At 39.9% G+C, this 22,824-nt stretch overlaps 1 protein-coding gene across 2 annotated transcripts in view; it reads right to left on the reverse strand.

The window, feature by feature from the left end:
* LOC137257886 (inositol 1,4,5-trisphosphate-gated calcium channel ITPR3-like) overlaps positions 1 to 22,824 on the reverse strand; it is a 140,894-nt gene that overhangs the window by 109,927 nt on the left and 8,143 nt on the right. For both annotated transcript variants that reach the window (XM_067795379.1, XM_067795378.1), the window contains exon 2: positions 15,777 to 15,897. In XM_067795379.1, the coding sequence (XP_067651480.1) occupies positions 15,777 to 15,877 (101 nt within the window). In that variant the 5' untranslated portion in view covers positions 15,878 to 15,897. The remainder of the gene's footprint in view (positions 1 to 15,776; positions 15,898 to 22,824) is intronic.

Raw genomic sequence — 22,824 nt, forward strand, 5'->3', positions numbered from 1 at the left:
TTCAATATAGGACACAAATCAATATGAATATAAGCCCTATCAACTGTAAAATGAAATCTAACCACGAATTATACTCCCTTGAGTCAATTAAAGCTAGCTATAAATTGACCGAACCGCGCCGTTTGCATCTAAATGGGACAATGGTATACATTTCCCTCTATTTACTACATTAAATAACAATACAAGTGAATAATACTGGATTAAGGTGAATGTTCAGGTTCCAGCATCCAGTGTAACAGATGCCGAAGGGTATGCAATATGCCAGAACTGTTTCAACTTGCTTCATGTGCACCGACCATAGCTATTGTGTGCATTCGCTGTGACAAAGTAATATGGATAAACAGTTAACGTCCTGGTATGCGGAACTACACTGCCTCATTGTGCTGTGCACTGTCATGTGACACAAACATGCATTCCTACGTCTTATGACTCTTTGAGTTGAAATTCAAATTGTTCAATTGTGCAAGTTGCCATATATATATATATGTATATATATATATATATATATATATGTATATGTGTATATGTATATGTGTATATATATGTATATATGTATATATGTATGTGTGTGTGTGTGTGTGTGTGTGTGTGTGTGTGTGTGTATATGCGATACAAAGGTTGTGAAAATAAAACTTGGAAAAAAACGAAAGGAACACCTGTCCTTTCATGTGATCCCTTACTTCTGCTTCAGTGTATGTTAAATGGGCAAACAGTGATAACTCGAACTCGATACCTCGAAGTCTTTAGTGGACTCGAGGCTTCAGCGGACATGTTATTCGAGACATGAAGAGTATCGCTAAAGCACTACCCTTCTGTCAGCTTATGTTAGTGTTCGAGTGAAAGGAAGTTCGAGTAAAACAGAGTTCGATGTTATTTGGAAATCTCTCTTAGTACCAAAGTGATCGTGGCGGCAGTGACAATACTGTTGTAACAATTATTAAAATAGTTCCTCTATAACAGCTGCGTATGTAACTGTTTCAAATGAACCACGAACTATAGCGATGGTACCAGATGTTTGAGGGGTTGATGTAATACTTCACGTCATTATTGTAGTTTCAAAGGACATGTTTTCCGTTATAACTAACTAACCCTTTCCCTCGAACTACTGTCAGTGAACAATGAAAAGAATTATATGGATTATCACAGCTTCATTGTAACGGAAAATCGCAAATCTTCCCAAACCATAAACAATCTCAGACAACAAATGGAACAAATACCACTCTTTGACATTCATGAGACAGGAACAGCAAGGTTATCTTGAAACAACACAATAATTTGCCATCTTACGACATTATAGACATGTCGATGTTAACGCATCTCGACGCCTTCGCCCTCGATCATGCTATCCAGTCCAGCAGAGGACGGTAACACAATACATAAAACATGCTTTCGTTAACGACCCTGTCTTCGTGGCGTTGTTCTATCTATCTTCATCAACGTCTACGTCCCGACCACAGCCAACCCGTGTGAACACCATTAAGTTGTCTGCATTAACAGAGCAGCGTTAAACTGCGTCTTCGTTAGTTAACACGTCGATCAAAAACAGCGCTCAGGCTGAAAGTGATCCCCTACCGGGTATTGTGTCCAATACGTCTGACCGGGAACAGCGACTCACGCAATGAGTTATTGATTGAAAACAGTTTTCAAACTGGCTATTGACAGAATATGTTTTTTGTTATTCATTTATAAAGAAAATGATATTTTAAAAACGTATTTATAATTAGCGTCAATGGAATAAGGAATAAATTTATTTCATGTGCCATTTGGGCTCAGTGTTGTCTTGTTTGTTAAAGCGTATCAATTCCGCTATTATATGGATACTGAAATAATGTTTACTAAATGTGATATAATATTGAAATGTCACAAATATACATACTCGGTCATAGTTTTCTTTTATGTATGTATGTATGTATGTATGTATGTATGTATGTATGTATGTATGTATGTATGTATGTATGTATGTATGTATGTATGTATGTATGTATGTATGTATGTATGTATGTATGTATGTATGTATGTATGTATGTTGGTATGTTGGTATGTTGGTATGTGTGTGTCTGTGTGTCTGTGTGTGTCTCTTTGTCTGTGTGTGTGTCTGTGTGTGGATGGATGGATGGGTGGGTGGATGTATATACGTATATATGAATTTGAATGCTCTGTTGTGAGGGAAACACTTTCGCATATACATGGAACCACGCACAGTCGACGGTAAGTACAATAGCGACATCCAAATTGTAACACTTAGTCACTGTTGGGAGAAGAGAATTATAGACATTCATTCTCTCCGTAAATAGTTCGACACAATAAGCAATTGCAGAGGACTACACTACGGGACAAAATAAAGCAGGTACCCATGTTTCATGATGACCCGATCATTCAATGGTGATATAGTTGTGATTTGGCACTGAGGTTGGTGATATTTCCACTGTTGTCCTCCAATTAATGCTTGCTACGGTTACAAGTATACTAACCAATGTGTGTAATGGTTTGCTCCGCAGTTGATGTTACAGCGCAATTGATGTTAGCCTTATAAACAAACGACTCTGTTTAGCGTTACAATGTCCAAGGTACATTTATGAGAACCGAATAAAAGTCTGGTCAGTACCTTGATAATAATGAGAATATTTATAATGCGACTTATCCAGGCTAAAGCGTACAGTCCCCGCCGCTATTTAGATGACCTATTACTAAAAGCGGTGTAAAACTAAATTCACTCACCTTGTTAACGACTGCACATGCATGCTATTAACTAGGGCATTATTATGTTGTGAAGCAGTTATCGGTCTGTACATAGTGGATATTCAAAACATATAAACCTACGGTAAAAATATTGCATATACATTCATTTGTTAAAAAGTAAGTTTTTAAGACAACACATGGTTGAGCAAGTAAACAGCTGCACATTTAATGCTCCCAGCTAAATAACCATGTAAACAGTGAAGAATTGATGCATCGTGTAGGTTGACAACATTTTGAATGAGTCATTTCTACTTAAATGCAACAGACTGTATGTAAATGTCCGTAAACTTATCAAGGTATCGACAACTCGGCAAGTGCACAAGTTTACAGTGTAATCCCCCGGCCAGATGTATATTGGTTATCCATTACTATAAGCCGTAGTTCTACCTGAATGCACTTGGGGACGTCGTCCAACCTTTGTGGTCACGGCGTCAGCTTGCAAGTGAAATACTTAACAATATATAAACCACATGTCTACAAACACAGGCGAACATTTTAGGGTACTTCGGGTTGATTATACAAACATCAATCTTAATTCTACAAAGAGCAACTTATAGAGTTTACATGAGGGAATAACAGAATGCAAAGCTGATATTGATTCAAGATTTTCGGGCATCTTAAAATCTAGCAAGCTCTGAAAAATATTCTGAACAGGCTGAACAAGTCTTCAAGAGCTGGAGAGTCAAGCTTGTTACTGAAGTTTGAGGAAGGAAGAAAGTCACTCGGCTCATGTCCATTATATTAATGCAGTTTAAGGTAGCAAGAGTACTTTTTTAACATTTCCTGTTTCTGAGACTGTATGCCGTTAGGCTAAGATGGACGCCGTTTTCTGAATGTTCTGTAGACTGTTTCTGAGAAATGATCACATGTTATGATTTAAAGCTGTCAATATAAACCACGAATCCTCACTAAATCAATAAAGCACTGAAAATTGGCCGACTTAAAATGCTTAATACTAACAGTTTGACTTCTTTTGGCATTCTAGAAGTTGGTTCGATGAACAATGGAGCTTAAAACACACATTGGAAATCTGGATTTGACCAAACCGTTATAAACATTATGAAACTGTTACAAACACTATCATATCATTACAAACATTATGAAACTGTTACAAACACTATGATGCCATTACAAACATTATGAAACCATAACAGGACTGAAAACAACGTTTGGTTAAAACAGTACTCCAATACACGTATCAATTGCACCACCATCGAATACCATTTTTGCCTGTTTCACTGTAACCATATTCATACATAAATATACACCTTGTTTTGGTAGGCAGTTATTAATGAAAAATGTAACACTGTTGTGTCGCACAGAGGCCATTGTAAACCTGTAATTCGTTTTTGATTATATTGCTTGGTGGTATTCGACATTAACATATGAAAGTAATGTATTATTCAATCAGTCGTTACATATGGAACACGCAAACAAGGCCAGTGAGTGACCATCTGTCTCTCGCAGCGCCAGTGTAATGTAACCCCTCCAACATCAGCTGCAACAGCACCACGTCACTCTGTCATGCTCGACCAACACGCACATCAGTGAACTCTTAGCACCCCTGCACTCTCAAACCCGTATTAGCTAATTAGTACTGTCGAAAATACGATGTTAAACCATCTTGTGTTGGGTAATCTCGTCAATGGCGTATCACCTGTACCCAGTACCGTGACACACAGCACTGTACTCCTTGTCGTGAGGTGTCTAAGTTGAGAGTATGTATGCACTGACCATAGACATATCTAACTACAGACGGGGTTGTCATGATATTTTGAATGGATGTTTCTCTTCTCATGTCATTAGCTGGGTATTTGTTTGTTGAATAGTGACGCGTTGGGTGCGTAGAACGTGTAGACTGGTCAAATAGGGAAGTTTTTAGATGCAGGATATTCAGTTATCCAAGAAATTTAAAGCTTATATAACGCTCAGTTATCGATCGCGAGGCCAGATTCTTTATGTTGAATGTTCAATTACCCCTATAAATATACATATTTAAACTCTTCCAAATCAGTGAAAATATTCCGTTACTAGCGAAATTGTAGTTATGTAGAACATTCAAGAGTTTATAGCGATGACATATGAATCTATTCACTTTGTGTACATTTATTGAATGTTGCCGAGAGTTTTGAACTCGTTGTATTGTGCCTGTAAGATGATTACAATATACTCAGGAATACATAAACTATTATATGATCAGTTGCCAAGGATCGATGACAATAAACGAAATACGAGAGAATGAGGAATCTGTTTTAGAAGCACCCAAGTGCGCCTGTATCCACATGCTCCTGTAAATCCGTACATCAGTCCGTAAATGATGTCACGCTTTGGAACATCTTCATCCGTGTGGGGTGTTGCAGTTTGGAACATTTTCATCAGTAAAGAGTTTTGAAACATTATTATCTGTAAAGGAGGTAGGGCTTTGGAACATCTTCATTATTGAAGGATGTTGTACTTGGAACTTCTTCATCAGTAAAGGATGTTGTGCTTGAAACATCTTCATCAGTAAAACATGTTGTGCTTTGGATCATTTTCATCATTACGGGATGTTGCATTTTGGAAAATCCTCATCACTGAAGGATGTTGTGCTTGGAACATCTTCATCAGTAAAGGATGCTGCACTTTGGAATATCTTCATGAGTAAAGGATGTTGCCCTTTAGAATATCTTCATCAGTAAAAGATTTAGCGCTTTGAATCAAGGATCTGTATGACTACTCTAGCTGATGTGCCAAAGGTAGTTTTGACCAGTTTCGTACGATCTGCGACGAACGACGAAATAATTACTATCGATATGAACATCTAAACGCTATTGACAACTATGGTTGAGAAATAACTACAAACGAAGTGAACTGCGTGTGTAACCCAGAATTGAATGCATGAATCTCAAATCCCCAGGCCATGTTACAGGCTTGCGTGTTTAAAAGTCTCTATTCATATTTGAGCCGATTTCGAACGAAGACCTATAATCAGAGCATGATTGACTATTACAGCTGGAGAAGAGCACGTGTTTATACTGACTGAAGGAGCAAGTCCGTGTTGTTGCCCCTGATTGATGACTTGTTCCCTAAAATACTCCGGACATGAACTTTAATATCTAAACATCGAAATCCCCAGCCCATAAATCCGACATCTTGTTATTCCGCTCATCACTAGCAATGCTCTTGAATCATCAAGAGAACACGAGATAATCACTTACATGTTTTAATGGAAACATGCTCAGATTTTAAAAAATGAACGATTATTTTCACATAAATGAATATTTCAGATCACAGTTATGTCAAACTGACAGATATCAAATTCAGGATCACCGTGAAGGACATGCGGTCTATTTACCCGTTGTCGGGTAACGTGCTAAAGTAGCTACAATGATCATGTTCTCGACCTTCGAGTCGGCAGTTATTAAACACGACAACGAACTTGACAGAACCGAGGTTAGCAAGTTGCCATTATTGACTGCTTCCGATCTGTGCCGTAAGTGGCGTAGGGTTTCACCTTTAAAGCGAGCAGCGTTTATCTCGTGAAAGGTGGACATCGTTATGGTTAATGGTCAATTTCCTTTACGTCACCTGATCTTGTGTCCAGTCATACAGACGGCGGCTGTTGGTGGACTCTAGGCAACTGTCCAGCTACCAGGAAACCTCCCACAGCAAACCTCCATTGGCCTTTGTGAGTACACAGACGTCTCTGAGTTACACTATCAGTCGCAGAGAGGTTGGTACAGATGAAAGAACGCTTAATGGAGGGCGTATTCATAATTGATCACAATTGAGGAATGCAGTGGAGATGTCAAAATATCAATATTTCACAATTGTAGAAATTGTGTTTAAAGATATAGTGATCTCAGTTTTGTGGTGAGTGAACCTTATATTTCATTGAAGGTCGTATTATCCTAGAGATAGTCTGTTACAAGTGAGCGAGATGGGGATTGAGTTATGTTTCAGGTATAAAATGGCATGATAGCGCGTGGAGGAGGAAGTTCCAACGAGACAGATTTTTGGGGAAATTATTGAGCATGGTCTTTCCATATTTCAGTATTAAGTGCTTTAAATGATGTTTCTGTCTGTGACCTTTGGATGATAGCGCTACAATGACACGTACTGTACAAAATATTACAGTCCTAACCATTAACTATCCTTGAAATATCCACATACTATCCGCATAATAGCTCTATGGACGCTACAAACAATGCAAGTACTAATTGCATACTATCTACGTACCATCCAAGTGCCAAACATATATTTTCGAGGTTATGCCAAACATTATGTGCTTTCACTGCCAATATTTCACCATTAGATATTAGATCATCAGATCATCCGAATAAAACTAGTTTGTGGCATGCTTGATCTCTTTGATACTACCCGTGTCAAGGATACCATATATAAGCCACAATATGTAGACAGACTTTTCAAAGATACAACTCTTGCCTGGAAGGTATTGAATAAGGGTGACATAATTCACGGCCATTAGAAGGTAGTTTCCCTACCTTTGTCTGTGTTTGTGATAAGGCAGGGAGTACCTGACATGATCACCGTGAACATGCTTTGTATCCATAGTGGCGAGTGTCTAAATGTCCTGTAACCAAAATGTCACACAAATGGAATATTTTGGAGATTGTTTCTCGATCAATTTCAGAGGCACCTGCGTTTCATTGTTTCTTTCCACCAATATGTTTCAGGAAGAAATAACACAATCAACGCATTGGCGATCAATAACTATATATGTTAAAATAAACGTCAACCGAGGGCATTGGTAGAGAAATCAACATCATTATAAGCATATCATATTTCCTTTCCAAATCAACCGTTGATGAAAGCGTTTCCGTGACATGTAAAGCGTTGCACCAAACTGCATAGGAACACGTAAAAACAACACATGCTAGGTCACGATGACACAGGAGCAGGGACTTGAACAAGCCCATAGCTCATGGCTATAGACAGACATCTACATGCTGAGGTACAGATTCAGAGCTCCATCCAGGTCGATACAGACACACACAACTCTACACAACACCATCCACACACACGACTCTATACAACACCATACGACACAACTCCATACTACACCACGCAGCTCCATACAGACACACATAACTCTATACCACATCTTACAGCTCCCTACAGAAACACATTGGCATATAAAAACGCCTTACAGCTCCCTTCAGACAGACAAACACACGCACACACAAAATATATATACAACATCAGACAGCTCCAAACAGACACACACACAACTCTAAACAACACCACGCACACAGGCTCTCTATACAGACACACGCATCTCTATACAACATCATACAGCTCCATACAGACACACATAACTCTATACAAAATCTTACAGCTCCATATAGACCTACACAAATATATTCGACATCATACAACTCCATACAGACACACATATTCATATACAACATCATACAGCTCCAAACACACACACAACTCTATACAACAGCAAACAGGCAAGCACACCATACAGCCACACGCATCTCTATACAACATCATACAGCTCCAAACACACACAAAACTCTATACAACACCACACAGGCAGGCACTCTATACAGGCACGCGCATCTCTATACAACATCATACATCTCCAAACACACACAAAACTCTATACAACACCACACAGGCAGGCACTCTATACAGTCACACGCATCTCTATACAACATCATACATCTCCAAACACACACAAAACTCTATACAACACCACACAGGCAGGCACTCTATACAGGCACGCGCATCTCTATACAACATTATACAGCTCCAAACACACACACACACACAACTCTGTACAACACCACACAGGCAGGCACTCTATACAGGCACACGCATCTCTATACAACATTATACAGCTCCAAACACACACACACACACACACACACAACTCTGTACAACACCACACAGGCAGGCACTCTATACAGCCACACGCATCTCTATACAACATCATACAGCTCCAAACACACACAACTCTGTACAACACCACACAGGCAGGCACTCTATACAGCCACACACATCTCTATACAACATTATACAGCTCCAAACACACACACACACACACACACAACTCTGTACAACACCACACAGGCAGGCACTCTATACAGCCACACGCATCTCTATACAACATTATACAGCTCCAAACACACACACACACACACACACAACTCTGTACAACACCACACAGGCAGGCACTCTATACAGCCACACGCATCTCTATACAACATTATACAGCTCCAAACACACACACACACACACACACACAACTCTGTACAACACCACACAGGCAGGCACTCTATACAGCCACACGCATCTCTATACAACATTATACAGCTCCAAACACACACACACACAACTCTGTACAACACCACACAGGCAGGCACTCTATACAGCCACACGCATCTCTATACAACACTATACAGCTCCAAACATACACACACACACACACACACACAACTCTGTACAACACCACACAGGCAGGCACTCTATACAGCCACACGCATCTCTATACAACATCATACAGCTCCAAACACACACACACACACACACACACACACACACACACAACTCTGTACAACACCACACAGGCAGGCACTCTATACAGCTACACGCATCTCTATACAACATCATACAGCTCCAAACACACACACACACAACTCTGTACAACACCACACAGGCAGGCACTCTATACAGACACACGCATCTCTATACAACATTATACAGCTCCAAACACACACACACACACAACTCTGTACAACACCACACAGGCAGGCACTCTATACAGCCACACGCATCTCTATACAACATCATACAGCTCCAAACACACACACACACAACTCTGTACAACACCACACAGGCAGGCACTCTATACAGCCACACGCATCTCTATACAACATCATACAGCTCCAAACACACACACACACAACTCTGTACAACACCACACAGGCAGGCACTCTATACAGCCACACGCATCTCTATACAACATCAAACAGCTCCAAACACACACACACACACACACACACACACAACTCTGTACAACACCACACAGGCAGGCACTCTATACAGCCACGCGCATCTCTATACAACATTATACAGCTCCAAACACACACACACACACACACACACACACACACAACTCTGTACAACACCACACAGGCAGGCACTCTATACAGCCACACGCATCTCTATACAACATTATACAGCTCCAAACACACACACACACACACACAACTCTGTACAACACCACACAGACAGGCACTCTATACAGCCACACGCATCTCTATACAACATCATACAGCTCCAAACACACACACACACAACTCTGTACAACACCACACAGGCAGGCACTCTATACAGCCACACGCATCTCTATACAACATCATACAGCTCCAAACACACACACACACAACTCTGTACAACACCACACAGGCAGGCACTCTATACAGCCACACGCATCTCTATACAACATCATACAGCTCCAAACACACACACACACAACTCTGTACAACACCACACAGGCAGGCACTCTATACAGCCACACGCATCTCTATACAACATCATACAGCTCCAAACACACACACACACAACTCTGTACAACACCACACAGACAGGCACTCTATACAGCCACACGCATCTCTATACAACATTATAGAGCTCATAAATAAGCATGCAGCTATAAATACAAGGGAATACAGCTCCATGCAGTTCCATGCAGCTGTTATAGCAACAGAGGGCTTCAAAGAAATTAAGGTAGCTCCGTGTATTCAACCAGATACTGTATGTAGGAAAAAATACTCTATAAAACCACAAGCGCCTCTGTGCATTTCATGCAGCTCCATTCACAGCCATATTACTCTGTACGATGACATGCAGCCACATACAGTGGTGCCGTTAATCCAATACAAGTAAACATCACTGTCGTGTACAGCAAATATCTAATCCCATGTCACAACATACTAACAACCTTTGAATTGGCTCTACTCGAATCGACGTATCGGATAAACGCCTAGACAAGTAAATGTGCATGGAAGAGTGATATTAATGACCATCAATATTCTCCAGATAACGTAGATGTCGTTATATAACACTGGGCATTTTAACACTATACGTACTGCTGTCGACCCAGGTCGCCCATATACTACCACTGGCAATGGGTATGCTCTAGGGCGTGTAATGTGTCTGTTCTGCTGTTGCTTACTTCAGGAATACGTCACGCTTGATTTGAGATGCCAGCTGACTGACCGTCTGATATCTAGTGCCTCTTTCATACAGTTTACAGTGTCGGTTCCAAATAAAAATCAGTGTTTATCAGTGTCATCTACAGGACATGACTGGGTTGGAACTTCTATGCAGTTCATAAAACGCCAATGAAAATTAAACGGGACTACCTTGGCGCCAACCGAATCATGGCATTTCACTTCCAGGAACAAGACCACTCCATCCAAAACGACGTGGATGGTTTGTGCTGTGTATCTAGTTGTTAACAGCATTAAAAGTGGCTTCCCCACGAAGAGGGAAGAACCTGCAACCTGGTGTCACTAAGTTGAATTCAGCTTGTTATTGTTGTCCGGGGAAACCCATTCAAAAGCATGCCCGTTTGATAACGCGAGGCATTCAATGTACATGGGAAGCATAGCCATAAAGAATTACACATATATAAAAAGGAATTCAGTGAACGCCAAGAACACGTTTCTCATGCAATAAGCCCATGCATCATACGATCTATTGTCCTGGGCGTTATTTTGAGATTACAGTTTAATTAAGCGAGATGTCATGTAGCCAATTAAAGGCCTCTCTCTTCTTAAATTTTCATACTAACACGAGCTTTCGCAAAAGAAATTAGCCCACAGCCATCAACACCATACTAAATTTACGCAAAGGTAGAATTGTTTTTGTTTTTTGTCATTTATCTAGGCAGGGACGGAATGATTTCTGAGCATAGTTGAGACCATGTACTCAAAACACACTGTCGTTCATGTTTATGTCAGTGGGCGCATGGGACTATGTACCCGTATCCTGTTAAGACATCGAGAGCAATAAAGCAATGGTACATCATTAGCCATGGAATACCTTAAGACGTAATGAGAGGTAACCCCAGCAAGACAACAACATCTGACGTGATGAAACATCAATACAACCCTTGGAAGACAACACCGCAAGACGTTATGAAACAATGATAAACTGGCGAGCAAAAGAAAGTACACAGGTTGTGTTCCTTCCATTAAGATATAAATAACATATCTTTATAAATTAGCTAGGTTTGTTTGTGTTTGTTTAAAGCCACTCTTAGTAATATTGCAGCAGTATTTAGGTATGTAAATAATCCAGTCTCTATCAGACAATCCGCCGATCAACAGCATGCGCATCGAACTAAGCAAATGGTATACGATGTCAACCAAGTTAGAACGCCAGACCACGCGATCCCGTTAGTCGCCTTTTACGACAAACATGAAGACCAATTCATGGGTCTTTAGCCAGATAATACATCTTGACGTACATCACTGACCCTCAGCAAGACAATACCCCCAGGCGTTATGAAACAGTGCTATTTCCATATTTAGACAAAGTAATTAATGCGGTTACAGGGAACGGTCATATTGAAACACAACTTTGTCAGTACACAATGGACCCTACTGACCCGAGGGAAATCACGAAAACTATGGTTCTGACGAAATGGTCCTCGGTTGTCATCTCTACTCAGTTTAGGGATCCGGAAGAATCGTGCGTCTTCAAAACACACCATGTCATTACTCCTGATCTCATTACTGGATTCTGCACAAAACTGTGGTGTTTCGGCTCAGTGACTACTGTATTTTAATTAGTCATTACAATTCGTTAAAGATATACTTGTCGGAAGCAATTTTACCGTTACATGGTGAGTGCTCTACTTCAAGCGTCCGAGAGGTCGGTTAAACTGACTTACATATGTGTTCCAAATGTGCTCCATGTATACATACTCACCTCGATCAATCTTTTGAGACAATAAGTCGTAAAATATATAAGAAACTGCGGTCCGATGTTTAGAAACATTCAATAATGGAATCTCCTTTCTCCTTCTTTACGTGTTTAATTGGGCCAAAGATGAAAACCTTACGTTATGATGTATTTGTTTTAGAGAAATCATATTCAGCCAAGAGCAATCAAACATCTGAGTGGCAAAGAGTGTGAGTATAGATTTACGCCGCTCTTCGCATTATTCCAACAATTTCACACCAGAAATTGTCTTTAATACATTATACATTATATTTACTTGGCAAGTGAAAACTTGTGTACACTGTTAAACGGTCATTTGGTCTTATAGTACTGCCTATGTGATGAAAAGACCTATCAGTGTTCACTTGTTGATATATCAATACTGATATCTACTTAAATCACACATAAGTTTCCCTAATGCATGTATCAGTCCAACGTCCAATACGACACCCGTCTCAAACTACCACCATACAATGATGGGTCAATAAACAGACGTTGTATGACAGATGTACAAGGTATATATGTGTACAAGCTATAGCGTACTTTGGGGTTCCAATACACTCTATAAATTCCCTCCTTGATAAGCTGCATTAATCATAGCTATATTTGTACAGAACTTAAAGCATATAGCAACTACTTCCGCATAAATCGCTGTTTCCAAGAACACTCGGAGCTTACAGTTGGTATCGATCTGTTGATGAATGGCACTATGTGATTGCTTGTCAATATAACGAGTATGAAATCATGCATAGATCCTTGATTTTTTTAATTATCGGGCATAGCTGGGGGAGAGTTGACGTATTTAGGACAGTTGGGAATATTGGAGATATGGTGGCACTGTGCCAATCTTAGATAATGACAGTGATCAAGTTCTTGAATACACATATGAAAAATAATTTGCGAGTTTTATAAATGTCAGTGTGAAAGAGCTCAAGGCGCATAAACTAACTTTTTTGTACATTTGAAAGAGAATTGTATTCTAATGCACTTATTTATGGTCGTTATTACAGCAAGTTTAACATCTCTAATTGAGCCATATCTGGTGTTGTTTATCATTCATGTAACCCAAACTGTACGCCTACCTTCAAACTCAACGACCCGATCGCACCATAGTTTGGCCTGGATGTATTCCAAACTTGAAATGAATTTTACCCAACATATAACGTTTAATCTATTTGAACTAGTAACTGACGTCATCCTGTGTCTTGGGGGATAACAATATCACGTAATGCTGTGTTAAGACAAGTGGTTATATATCAGTATGTTACCCTGGTGTAAGTGAGGCGAGTAGATGCGGGAGACGAGTGCCATACATCGAACCCAGGATGTTCGAACTGGGATCGTGTTAAGCAAGCACTTTAGCTGCATGGCTACCAAACTACCCCTGCATATTAGTACAGGAACTACATTCATTATATAACACCGTGCACATGTTGTTACAAACATGCAATACGTGAGGAAGTAAATGATATCATTATCACAGAGGATGAGCATAATGCTGAATGTACACCCAAACTAATTTGGATAGAATGTTACTATTTATAAATGTGAATGCCGAGGCCGTAGAAATGACATATCAAGGGTAGTAATCTGGCCTGTCTTGGATTCAAACTCAGGCTACGCGGATCCTGGAACGGTTCAAAGACTCTTTACCAGTCACTGTGAGATAGTCATTTTTGATCCTATTTTCAGCACTGTCAGCACGGGACAGAAAGTAATATGTAATATTTTGCACACAAGAAGGGATTCGAACCTGGTCCATCGACTTGACGAACAAGCACTTGAACCATTACACTACCCATTCAAAGCCAACGTCTATATGTCACCGATGTCCTGAGAAACGAATCAACGGGAATGTCGCGCTTCCAGTAATGTCATTTTGATTTCCCCGAACGACAATGCTAGACCTACTGGCACACGGGCGCGGGACTGGCCCAGTGTATCACATGGACTAACGCGTGTTCAGGTTACGGGAAAACTGTGTTAATTGCAAGATAATCGGTACCAGTCATTCGGAGTATGTCTTACCATTGACGTAACCTACGCCTCCTACTAGAACACGCAGACATATTCAATTGAAAGACAATAGCAGTGTATAATTTCCAGATGTCAAGTGTCATCACGCTAATTCATACAGTAAATCTTTATGTGCTGGTAACTGCACATCAACAGTCTGGTAAATATGTCCACATTAGCGTATTTTCACAGAATATTGAAGCTTCTCTCTGATTGCGGTGAGAATGGCACCACCATTTATCGCAAAGAGCATTAACGCAATGATATTCTGAGCACACTATGACATGTCTCTACATCTGTACATGTGTACTACAAATGACACACATATGTACACCATGTACATGTGTTCACATATATATGTCTATATATCTCATACCATTCGGACCCGATCATACCCCTTATTGGTATGCAGATCAGGGGCCCGATATGCTTTCAAAATGGCATCAATACGCATACAACATGTCTTTGAAAAGAAATCACAGTATAACCCTAGGGATTATTAATCAGTCAGAAACATAGACAACCACGAGAACAAAAACAACTGATAAGCTGTCGACATAACGCCATTACACATACAATTTAGACATTTTGATCACCAAAGAGTACAGTTCGTTATATCTGTAAGCACCTCACATGCAGCTTTGACTTGTGTCCCAAGTAGCCAGGGAACAAGGGTATGCAACTAATTAAATATATCTAATATATAGAACATATGGGATAGACCATATATACTATAAACAAACAGCTTTATTGTACATAAGAACATACACTGTATATAAGGCCAAAAAGAATCTCGGTCAGTACTTCCTAGTATTCTAGAACACATGGCCAAGGCCACTCACCTGTTATACTGTATAAATCCATTGGTATCCTTAGTGCTCCAGAGAGGTCTTATAAGACACTGAAACGATCACATTGTGGTCACATATCCCCAAATGTTGCAGGTCCACGTCGTATCCACCCACGTACGCACACACATATTATCACTTAACATGTAACTATGCCTTTGTATCTATGGAAACATCGGTTTTCCTCGTTATAGCGTCATAAAGACTTACCTGGACTGAAGACTGTAGATATATCCCTCTGTCTCCATGGAGTACAGGGCGATATAGTCCCCGATATAAAGCTGCTCCCCCACATTGCTGTTAGACATCATATTAAATCCGGCGGGGTCAGCTGCAGAATAAGAAACCAATGTTGCAATAGTTTTAGAAGAAACATAAATCACGATATGATGCTTAAGAAAATTTCGAAGTCTCCATATCACGGTGGATATTCCTACCGTGGTCAAGAGTACAATTGTGTTATCATTTCCAGTAGAACATTCTAACCAAGAAATTCGTTCCTGGAAAGAAGGATGTGCATTTACAATGACCATCCTACCGGGTACCCTTTCGCTGCTGCATTAGCATTATGCGACAGTGTGCATTGACGTGATAAGGTATAATCCAACAACAATAGATATAACTAGTTTTACAGACTCATCAACATGACGGGAATGAGTCCTTACAATCCACATAAATTGTAGCAACACACCGTTGTCATTTATAGAATAATATTAACATTTATAAAACCAACATTTACTCCCAATAACGACATGCATAACAATTATACAAAGTTAAGCATATAAAACGTTAAAGACGGAATAAACATCAAACAAAACATCAACAGTTCAAATACAACACATACCAAAATCACATAGCTTCAGAATCCCTCAATCTGGGTAAATTTTCTTTACAAGTCATCACAAATCAAATTCAATGAATATGGACATACAAGATATGAATACCTCAATATATCATATCCCTCCTCAAACCCACCTAAACGTCATTCACTGAGCTAGACACTATCTAGCTAGCCAGGACAGCCTTAACAGCGGTCCCTTTCACTGTGATCATGCCGACTATCACAGATAAACGATTCGCCAGCAGCCAGGAGATGTACAGTCAAACACAAATGTAAATATCCAGTACTAGAGTCTACAAGAACCACGTATCATGCTTCACCGTCAAAACATGCTGAGATACATACGTCTACTTGGAGGCTCAAAACACTTTACGACAGGTAGCGACAGTCTTGGCGAAGCGTTAGTGGACATCTTGGAGCAATACTGATTTCCGTTATTTGGCACAGACCAGCATAGAAGGCGTAGCCAGGTCAATAACAATATTCGCAATGATTAGCTGTATTAGGATATGTACATGTGTACCCTCGTCTGTGGTTTTGAAGAGTAAACTGACGTTAAAGCAGCTAGTGATGGGGGCTTGGGAGATCGTCAAGAGAGACATAAACCTATGAGCAAAATAAATATGATTAAAATGTCCTTGGAGGCGATGAACCTAGTCGGTTCTACCCTTGAGTACGCCTCACTGACGTGGGTCTCTTTAGGATAGAATGGAAGCTGATTGCAAAGCGAAGGCTTTTGAAATTTGAAACACGAGGTAGAAGTGAGGGGAACACGGTCTCTACATTTATTCCCATCAAACCAACGTTTTTACAAGCCTCCATTGACCAGGCTATTGGATTGCTGGAATAAATGAAACGTACAGTAATTATCTTTAAGAGTTTATTTGGAATGGCGCTTCACTTCACATCGTTTCTTTAAACGACCTGTCACCTTGCACTGACGAAAGTCACCACCAGAAGAACATGAAACACATATATGTATCCATTATTGTGAAACTGCAGTGAGCAAGAGACAGGCTTCGTTGATCAATGGCTCTCAAAAATTGAAGTGAGTTAGAACCGAGGGAGACACAGTTGAACGTCAAAGCATGGCCCAAGAAGGAAAACCAATTTACAAGAATTTTTTTAGAGCAATTTTTAGAAACACCCTTTCGTCCGATGACGCTTCATATTCAAGAAATTGTTTACATTGGTTATAAAAAGAACGTATTATACAGCGGTTACTTCTGTCTGCACGGGATTATTATGGTGGAAGAGCGGCGTGTACCCTTCTCTGCCAGACGGGTCGTTCTCATAGACGCGCCATAGAGCTATGCTTCTACGTATACTAATACTACAACGGGACTAGATCGATTGCTTGTTTATAATCTGATTGTCAGTTTATATATATAAGAATCAATACCTAGAGATGTTATTTTGTTGCTATATTTAATGAAGTAGAATATCCTTAGGGTAATTACTCAACGCTAGTAATGTATGTGGCACGCATAGACTGGGTGTACTCCTGTTGTGTGAATAAGAAGAACTGTTGATTTACCAAGGGACGTGTCCATGTTAGAAGACGCCAATAGGATGTTATCACGAGAAATATTTCAACATCGTCGGAATAGAGCTTCTAAAATAAATCCTAAAATAGAAATAGACATTTTCGGAAGACATGAAATATTGTTCATCAGTTTACCACTTGGGAGTGAACAATGTCTTACTGAAAATCTGCAGTAAGTGGTCTTCGGTATAAAACGTACTAACGTGCAATGTACCAAGAATCTCAAAAACAGAATTATCAATAATTCGTCCCATGACGTTGTCTGTATTCGACTTGACAAATCACAACACTTTAATGTTCAAGCTTCTGAACACGTGTGTATCCATCAAGGTTCAAGGAGGTGTCTTCAGATGTGCATTCATGCTTTATTGTACTCTAACCGTTTTTTCCCATGGATTGTTGTACTATTTTCTCTCACACAATGAATCCAGAATAGGACAATTTGGTGTACATAGAAACGTCTCTATAATAGACATTGCTTACTTGAAGCATCAACCCACACACGTTTATGAAGTCACAAACGCTACAAATAAGACAGAGTATGGTGACAGCCCTGGGATAGACGCTTGAACATGTGATGAATAAATATGGATATTGCTGAAGGTGTTCAACACTGCACAGCCCTCCAGATCACGCCGATTGTTGGACTGCCAGCATCACGCCGATTCCGGTGGGTTCCTGGAAGCGGTAAAAGTCTACAACAGACGTTCCTCTGGGCTTCCTTCCTCTGTGAGTAGCCGTCATATCACAGGAGTAATGCTGGTTGGACGTCAAACCGAGTTACCCTTGAGAATCCGCACATATTTCACTGTCAACAACATGCTATATGTTGTATGAAGCAGAGAATAAATACAAACGGCAAATAAATACCACAAGAAATGTAAATCCATAGGGCATTGACCGTTGCTGACTAGGCATGTGTTTATAACTCACAATCAAACAGTGATGAAAATAGATGTCTTATTCCATTTAGTGATGACATAGAGATGACATACTGATGAGATAGTGATGAAATCAGAAGTGCAGGAATACAGCTACATGTACACTACTCAACGAATGTTTAGGAAGTGGAGTATCTTGTAAACAGATTTGAAGTATAAGCCTCACATTACAAAGGTCTGTTCCCTATTCAACATTGAACCGTATATATCGATGTAATTAACACTGCTCAACGAAAATCGTTATCACTTTTATAGTTCATTCCAAGACCTTTCTAACTATACTTACATAACAAATGAGTGTTGATCATGTATGTCGAAATGTTTAGAAAGAATACATATCTCATGTGGGTGTGTAGTCTTCTTACTAGGCCAGAAATCATCTGTATTATCCATTTAGGGGTTGTCGAGGATTTATCACCCCCAATAAATTCCTCCTCCTCTTTGTCCGGCGTGGTGTCTATATCCCCTAACTGACATCTCATTCCACCTCATTATAAATATAGCGGGTGCAGCTGCTATCTTCAGCTATATATCAACCTAACTTCTACAATAAAATTCCTTTCTGATTGAAGACAGGTGTTATTTCAACAGGATGGCCTCGGATATATTTGCTGGACAGACGGAGATCCAAGCAGTGGTTATCGCTTATAGCGAGCTTCGCTGTCGATATTGCATAACAAGCTTACATAATTCCTCTACTGTCCTCTGAAATGCCAGTTGGTTTATAACTTATATAACAACTCAGTTAACATAAACTGTCGGGCTACAGAAAGTATACCCTTCAAAGTTGTATTTTAATAGAGAATAAGAAACGTTATTGTCTATTATTAGCTACCATCAATTATGGGTGTATACATTCCTCTGGCTATCAGTTGACTTAGGTCACAGTGATAGGGAGAAATGAGGATATTCAATCTTTTGGCGGAGGAAGGACCGAAAATACAATGTCTAATTATATATGCCACTCGGCTATGACCTTTATATATATATATACCGTTGTATTCTCATGTACTGTTTAGGTTTTCCCAAACACTGACATAACGTGATGCAATCGAACTAAATGATAGTCTGTGGCAGGATCCGCTAACTCAGTCTAATGAATTGTTCTTCCCCGTACATCGACCACCGTACTGCCAGGCACTTGAAATACGGAGCAAAATGGGAATACTTTTGTCAATATTGATAGTGTCCCGATTTATTACTACTGCTGAGCGTCAGTGCAAAATAATGCCCGATCTTGACTATATTAAGAAACAAATTGACGTAAGGGGAAAATAACTGTGAAAATTATATGACTGGGCCACAAAAATCGGTGATGTCACCAGGTGTTCATGTCTTGCTCTACTTTTAGCATCCACCCTTCACAAAATGTGATCAACTCACAACAATACACAGCGGGTGTATTGTCAAGAAGTATCCATATGTTAGAGATATATATCTGAAAAGATCTATACAGCAGTAGATTCACTGTGAAGATTATATAGATATCGATAACCAGTAATCCCACGAGTACTGTAAAGTGAATCAAAGCATCATCTAGATTCTAGTTGATACAACGTATTTAGGAAAGGGTACGCTTTATATTTTTATTTGCCCTACCAACACAAAACCTACTTTCATATATGCTACCGTCTCAATAACTGCTAGAGTCTTGATATACAGTTAGTTTGCAAGTGAAGCGTCATTGCCAGGTCTGTCGAATATCCAGAGGCTAGGCCCTGTTAAACTACCTCGTAATGCAATTACCTGTATCCACTGATCAAGATTAATAACTTTATCACTACCATATCTATATTCATTGCCGCCCCAGATCACCCGTAGATAGACACACATGGTCAACAACGGCGGGTGTTTCTGGCGGGTATGTTTCAATATAGAAATGATATGGGAATTGAATGTGCACTTAACCGGAGTTGTTTCTCATTCTCCCTGATGACTGTCCCAGACCCTCGGGAATGCTGACAATGCAAGTATTTCCATATTAAATGTATAGTCACATCCCAGTGTCCACACGCTACAATGATATCATTATGAGCCGGGAGAACTACCGGAATCCACTTTGCATTTTAGTTCTCTGTACAAAACTGGAACCGTAAAATACAATATTGAAGTTTGCTAAACAAACATTGCTGATGATAGTCTTGGTAATGTAATATTGAGGACTACTGTATGAGGTTCAGTCAGCGTTATACAAATATGCACTTCACTCTCAAGCACCTCCTCGTCCGAGCCTTCTAAATCAGCAATTATGTCCTATGTAATGAAAAAAAGCCATGTGTTTTTGATTGCCGTCATTAAGCATTATTTAGTTCCTCGGATCATCAGCAAAAAATATGATTGGCAAAAGACGTGATGACCCACAGTGATCATAAGATATACAGCAACATTCGTTTGATGTGCAGAACAACAAATTCACTACAGTGTTTTTCGTGACAATGTTCGTGATTACATCAGCCATGCTAAACGCAGGATAACCGAAGTCAGCTTTGATGAAAAGGAGGCGCCAGCAAAGGGTCAAAATTAAGTAGTTCCAAATTTCACAGATACATCTTAAGACAGTAGCAATTTACATCCTCCTATGTCAAGCTGACAGTCAAGGATGCGATCTGGGGTGCTAAACGCTATTGTTGTTGGTCTGTGTTTGCCGTAAACAACAGTATCAGAAAGTTCTTGAGGATGTGAGACGGGGACATTGTATGTAGCTTCCAGAACATGTGTCCACAATAGAAATTGCTTGGGTGAGATATGTTACTATGACGTCATATTAATCTGTCCACTTTTGACATAAGCTGGAACTTTTCACAAATACAGACTGGTATTGTTTACAGTTTCATACCATTCGGAAATATGTGTGGAAGATAAATAGAATATCTCTCTCATGTTAGTAACATGATAACAATTACAAGCCTCGACAAGTCTCAGTGTTTTCCTTCTTGTTTCCCACCAAACATCACGTAAGTGCACGGGGTATTCAACAACACAATAAACATACTTTCACTGATATAAACAATCTCATCTGCTACACGTTGACGTTTTGGGTATACAGTCTGCCATTTGAGTGCTGTCATCTGTCGAATGAGTGCTGTCATAAGCGAGTGAGTGTTGGAGTGAGTGAGTGAGTGATTGAGTGAGTAGACTTCAACTTTGGTTTAACGACACTTTCAGAATTATGTGATCTATATTTTGACTTTTCACTTTATCGCATAAGCGATACAGACCTGATGCTGGTCTTAGATGTTCAAAACTGGTGAACCCACGATAGATATCGTACTTAATGACGGACGGAGCAATAAAACCACACAGCCAAAAGCTATTGGGCAATGTCGATATTCTATCGGTTGATATTATTTATATACAGTCGGTAACTATATTGTCACACAGATTGTTTTGATTGATATTATTTTTCATACCATCAGTAACTAAACTGTAACGACAGTGTGATCGATGACGACATCACCTACTCCTTGAGCTTGTCAGTTCACTTGTGAAGACATAGTAGGTGTTCAGGTGTCCATCGGTGTTAATTTCCACAGTGTTAAACACAAAGACTGTTGTAAAATTACTGGCATCGGTCTGAAAACGGGCTGACACATCCCTCGGTTGTAGGACTTGACTGAAGGTCGCCCATACCAACCTTGAGGAAACCTCACCAGATACGATGAAGCAACCGCGATTCCAGCAGGGCATGTGACACGGCTGACACATCGGTTACATCAGCATGAGCTCTTTGAAAGTATTTCGATCTGTATGGAGAAACACCTAAATTGTGGCGTGGAATAGACTCTTGATACATCAGTTCCTACAAACACAGGCATGGGATGCTGGGGCGAGAAAGGAACGCTACTCTGCTTGACGAACTACGTGGCATGAAACCACTTAACGATCTGTGTTTTCTTCAAGCACAGCTAAATTCTGATTTTTCAGATGGAT

This window comes from Haliotis asinina, chromosome 12 (assembly GCF_037392515.1).
Source record: "Haliotis asinina isolate JCU_RB_2024 chromosome 12, JCU_Hal_asi_v2, whole genome shotgun sequence".
NCBI lineage: Eukaryota > Metazoa > Mollusca > Gastropoda > Lepetellida > Haliotidae > Haliotis > Haliotis asinina.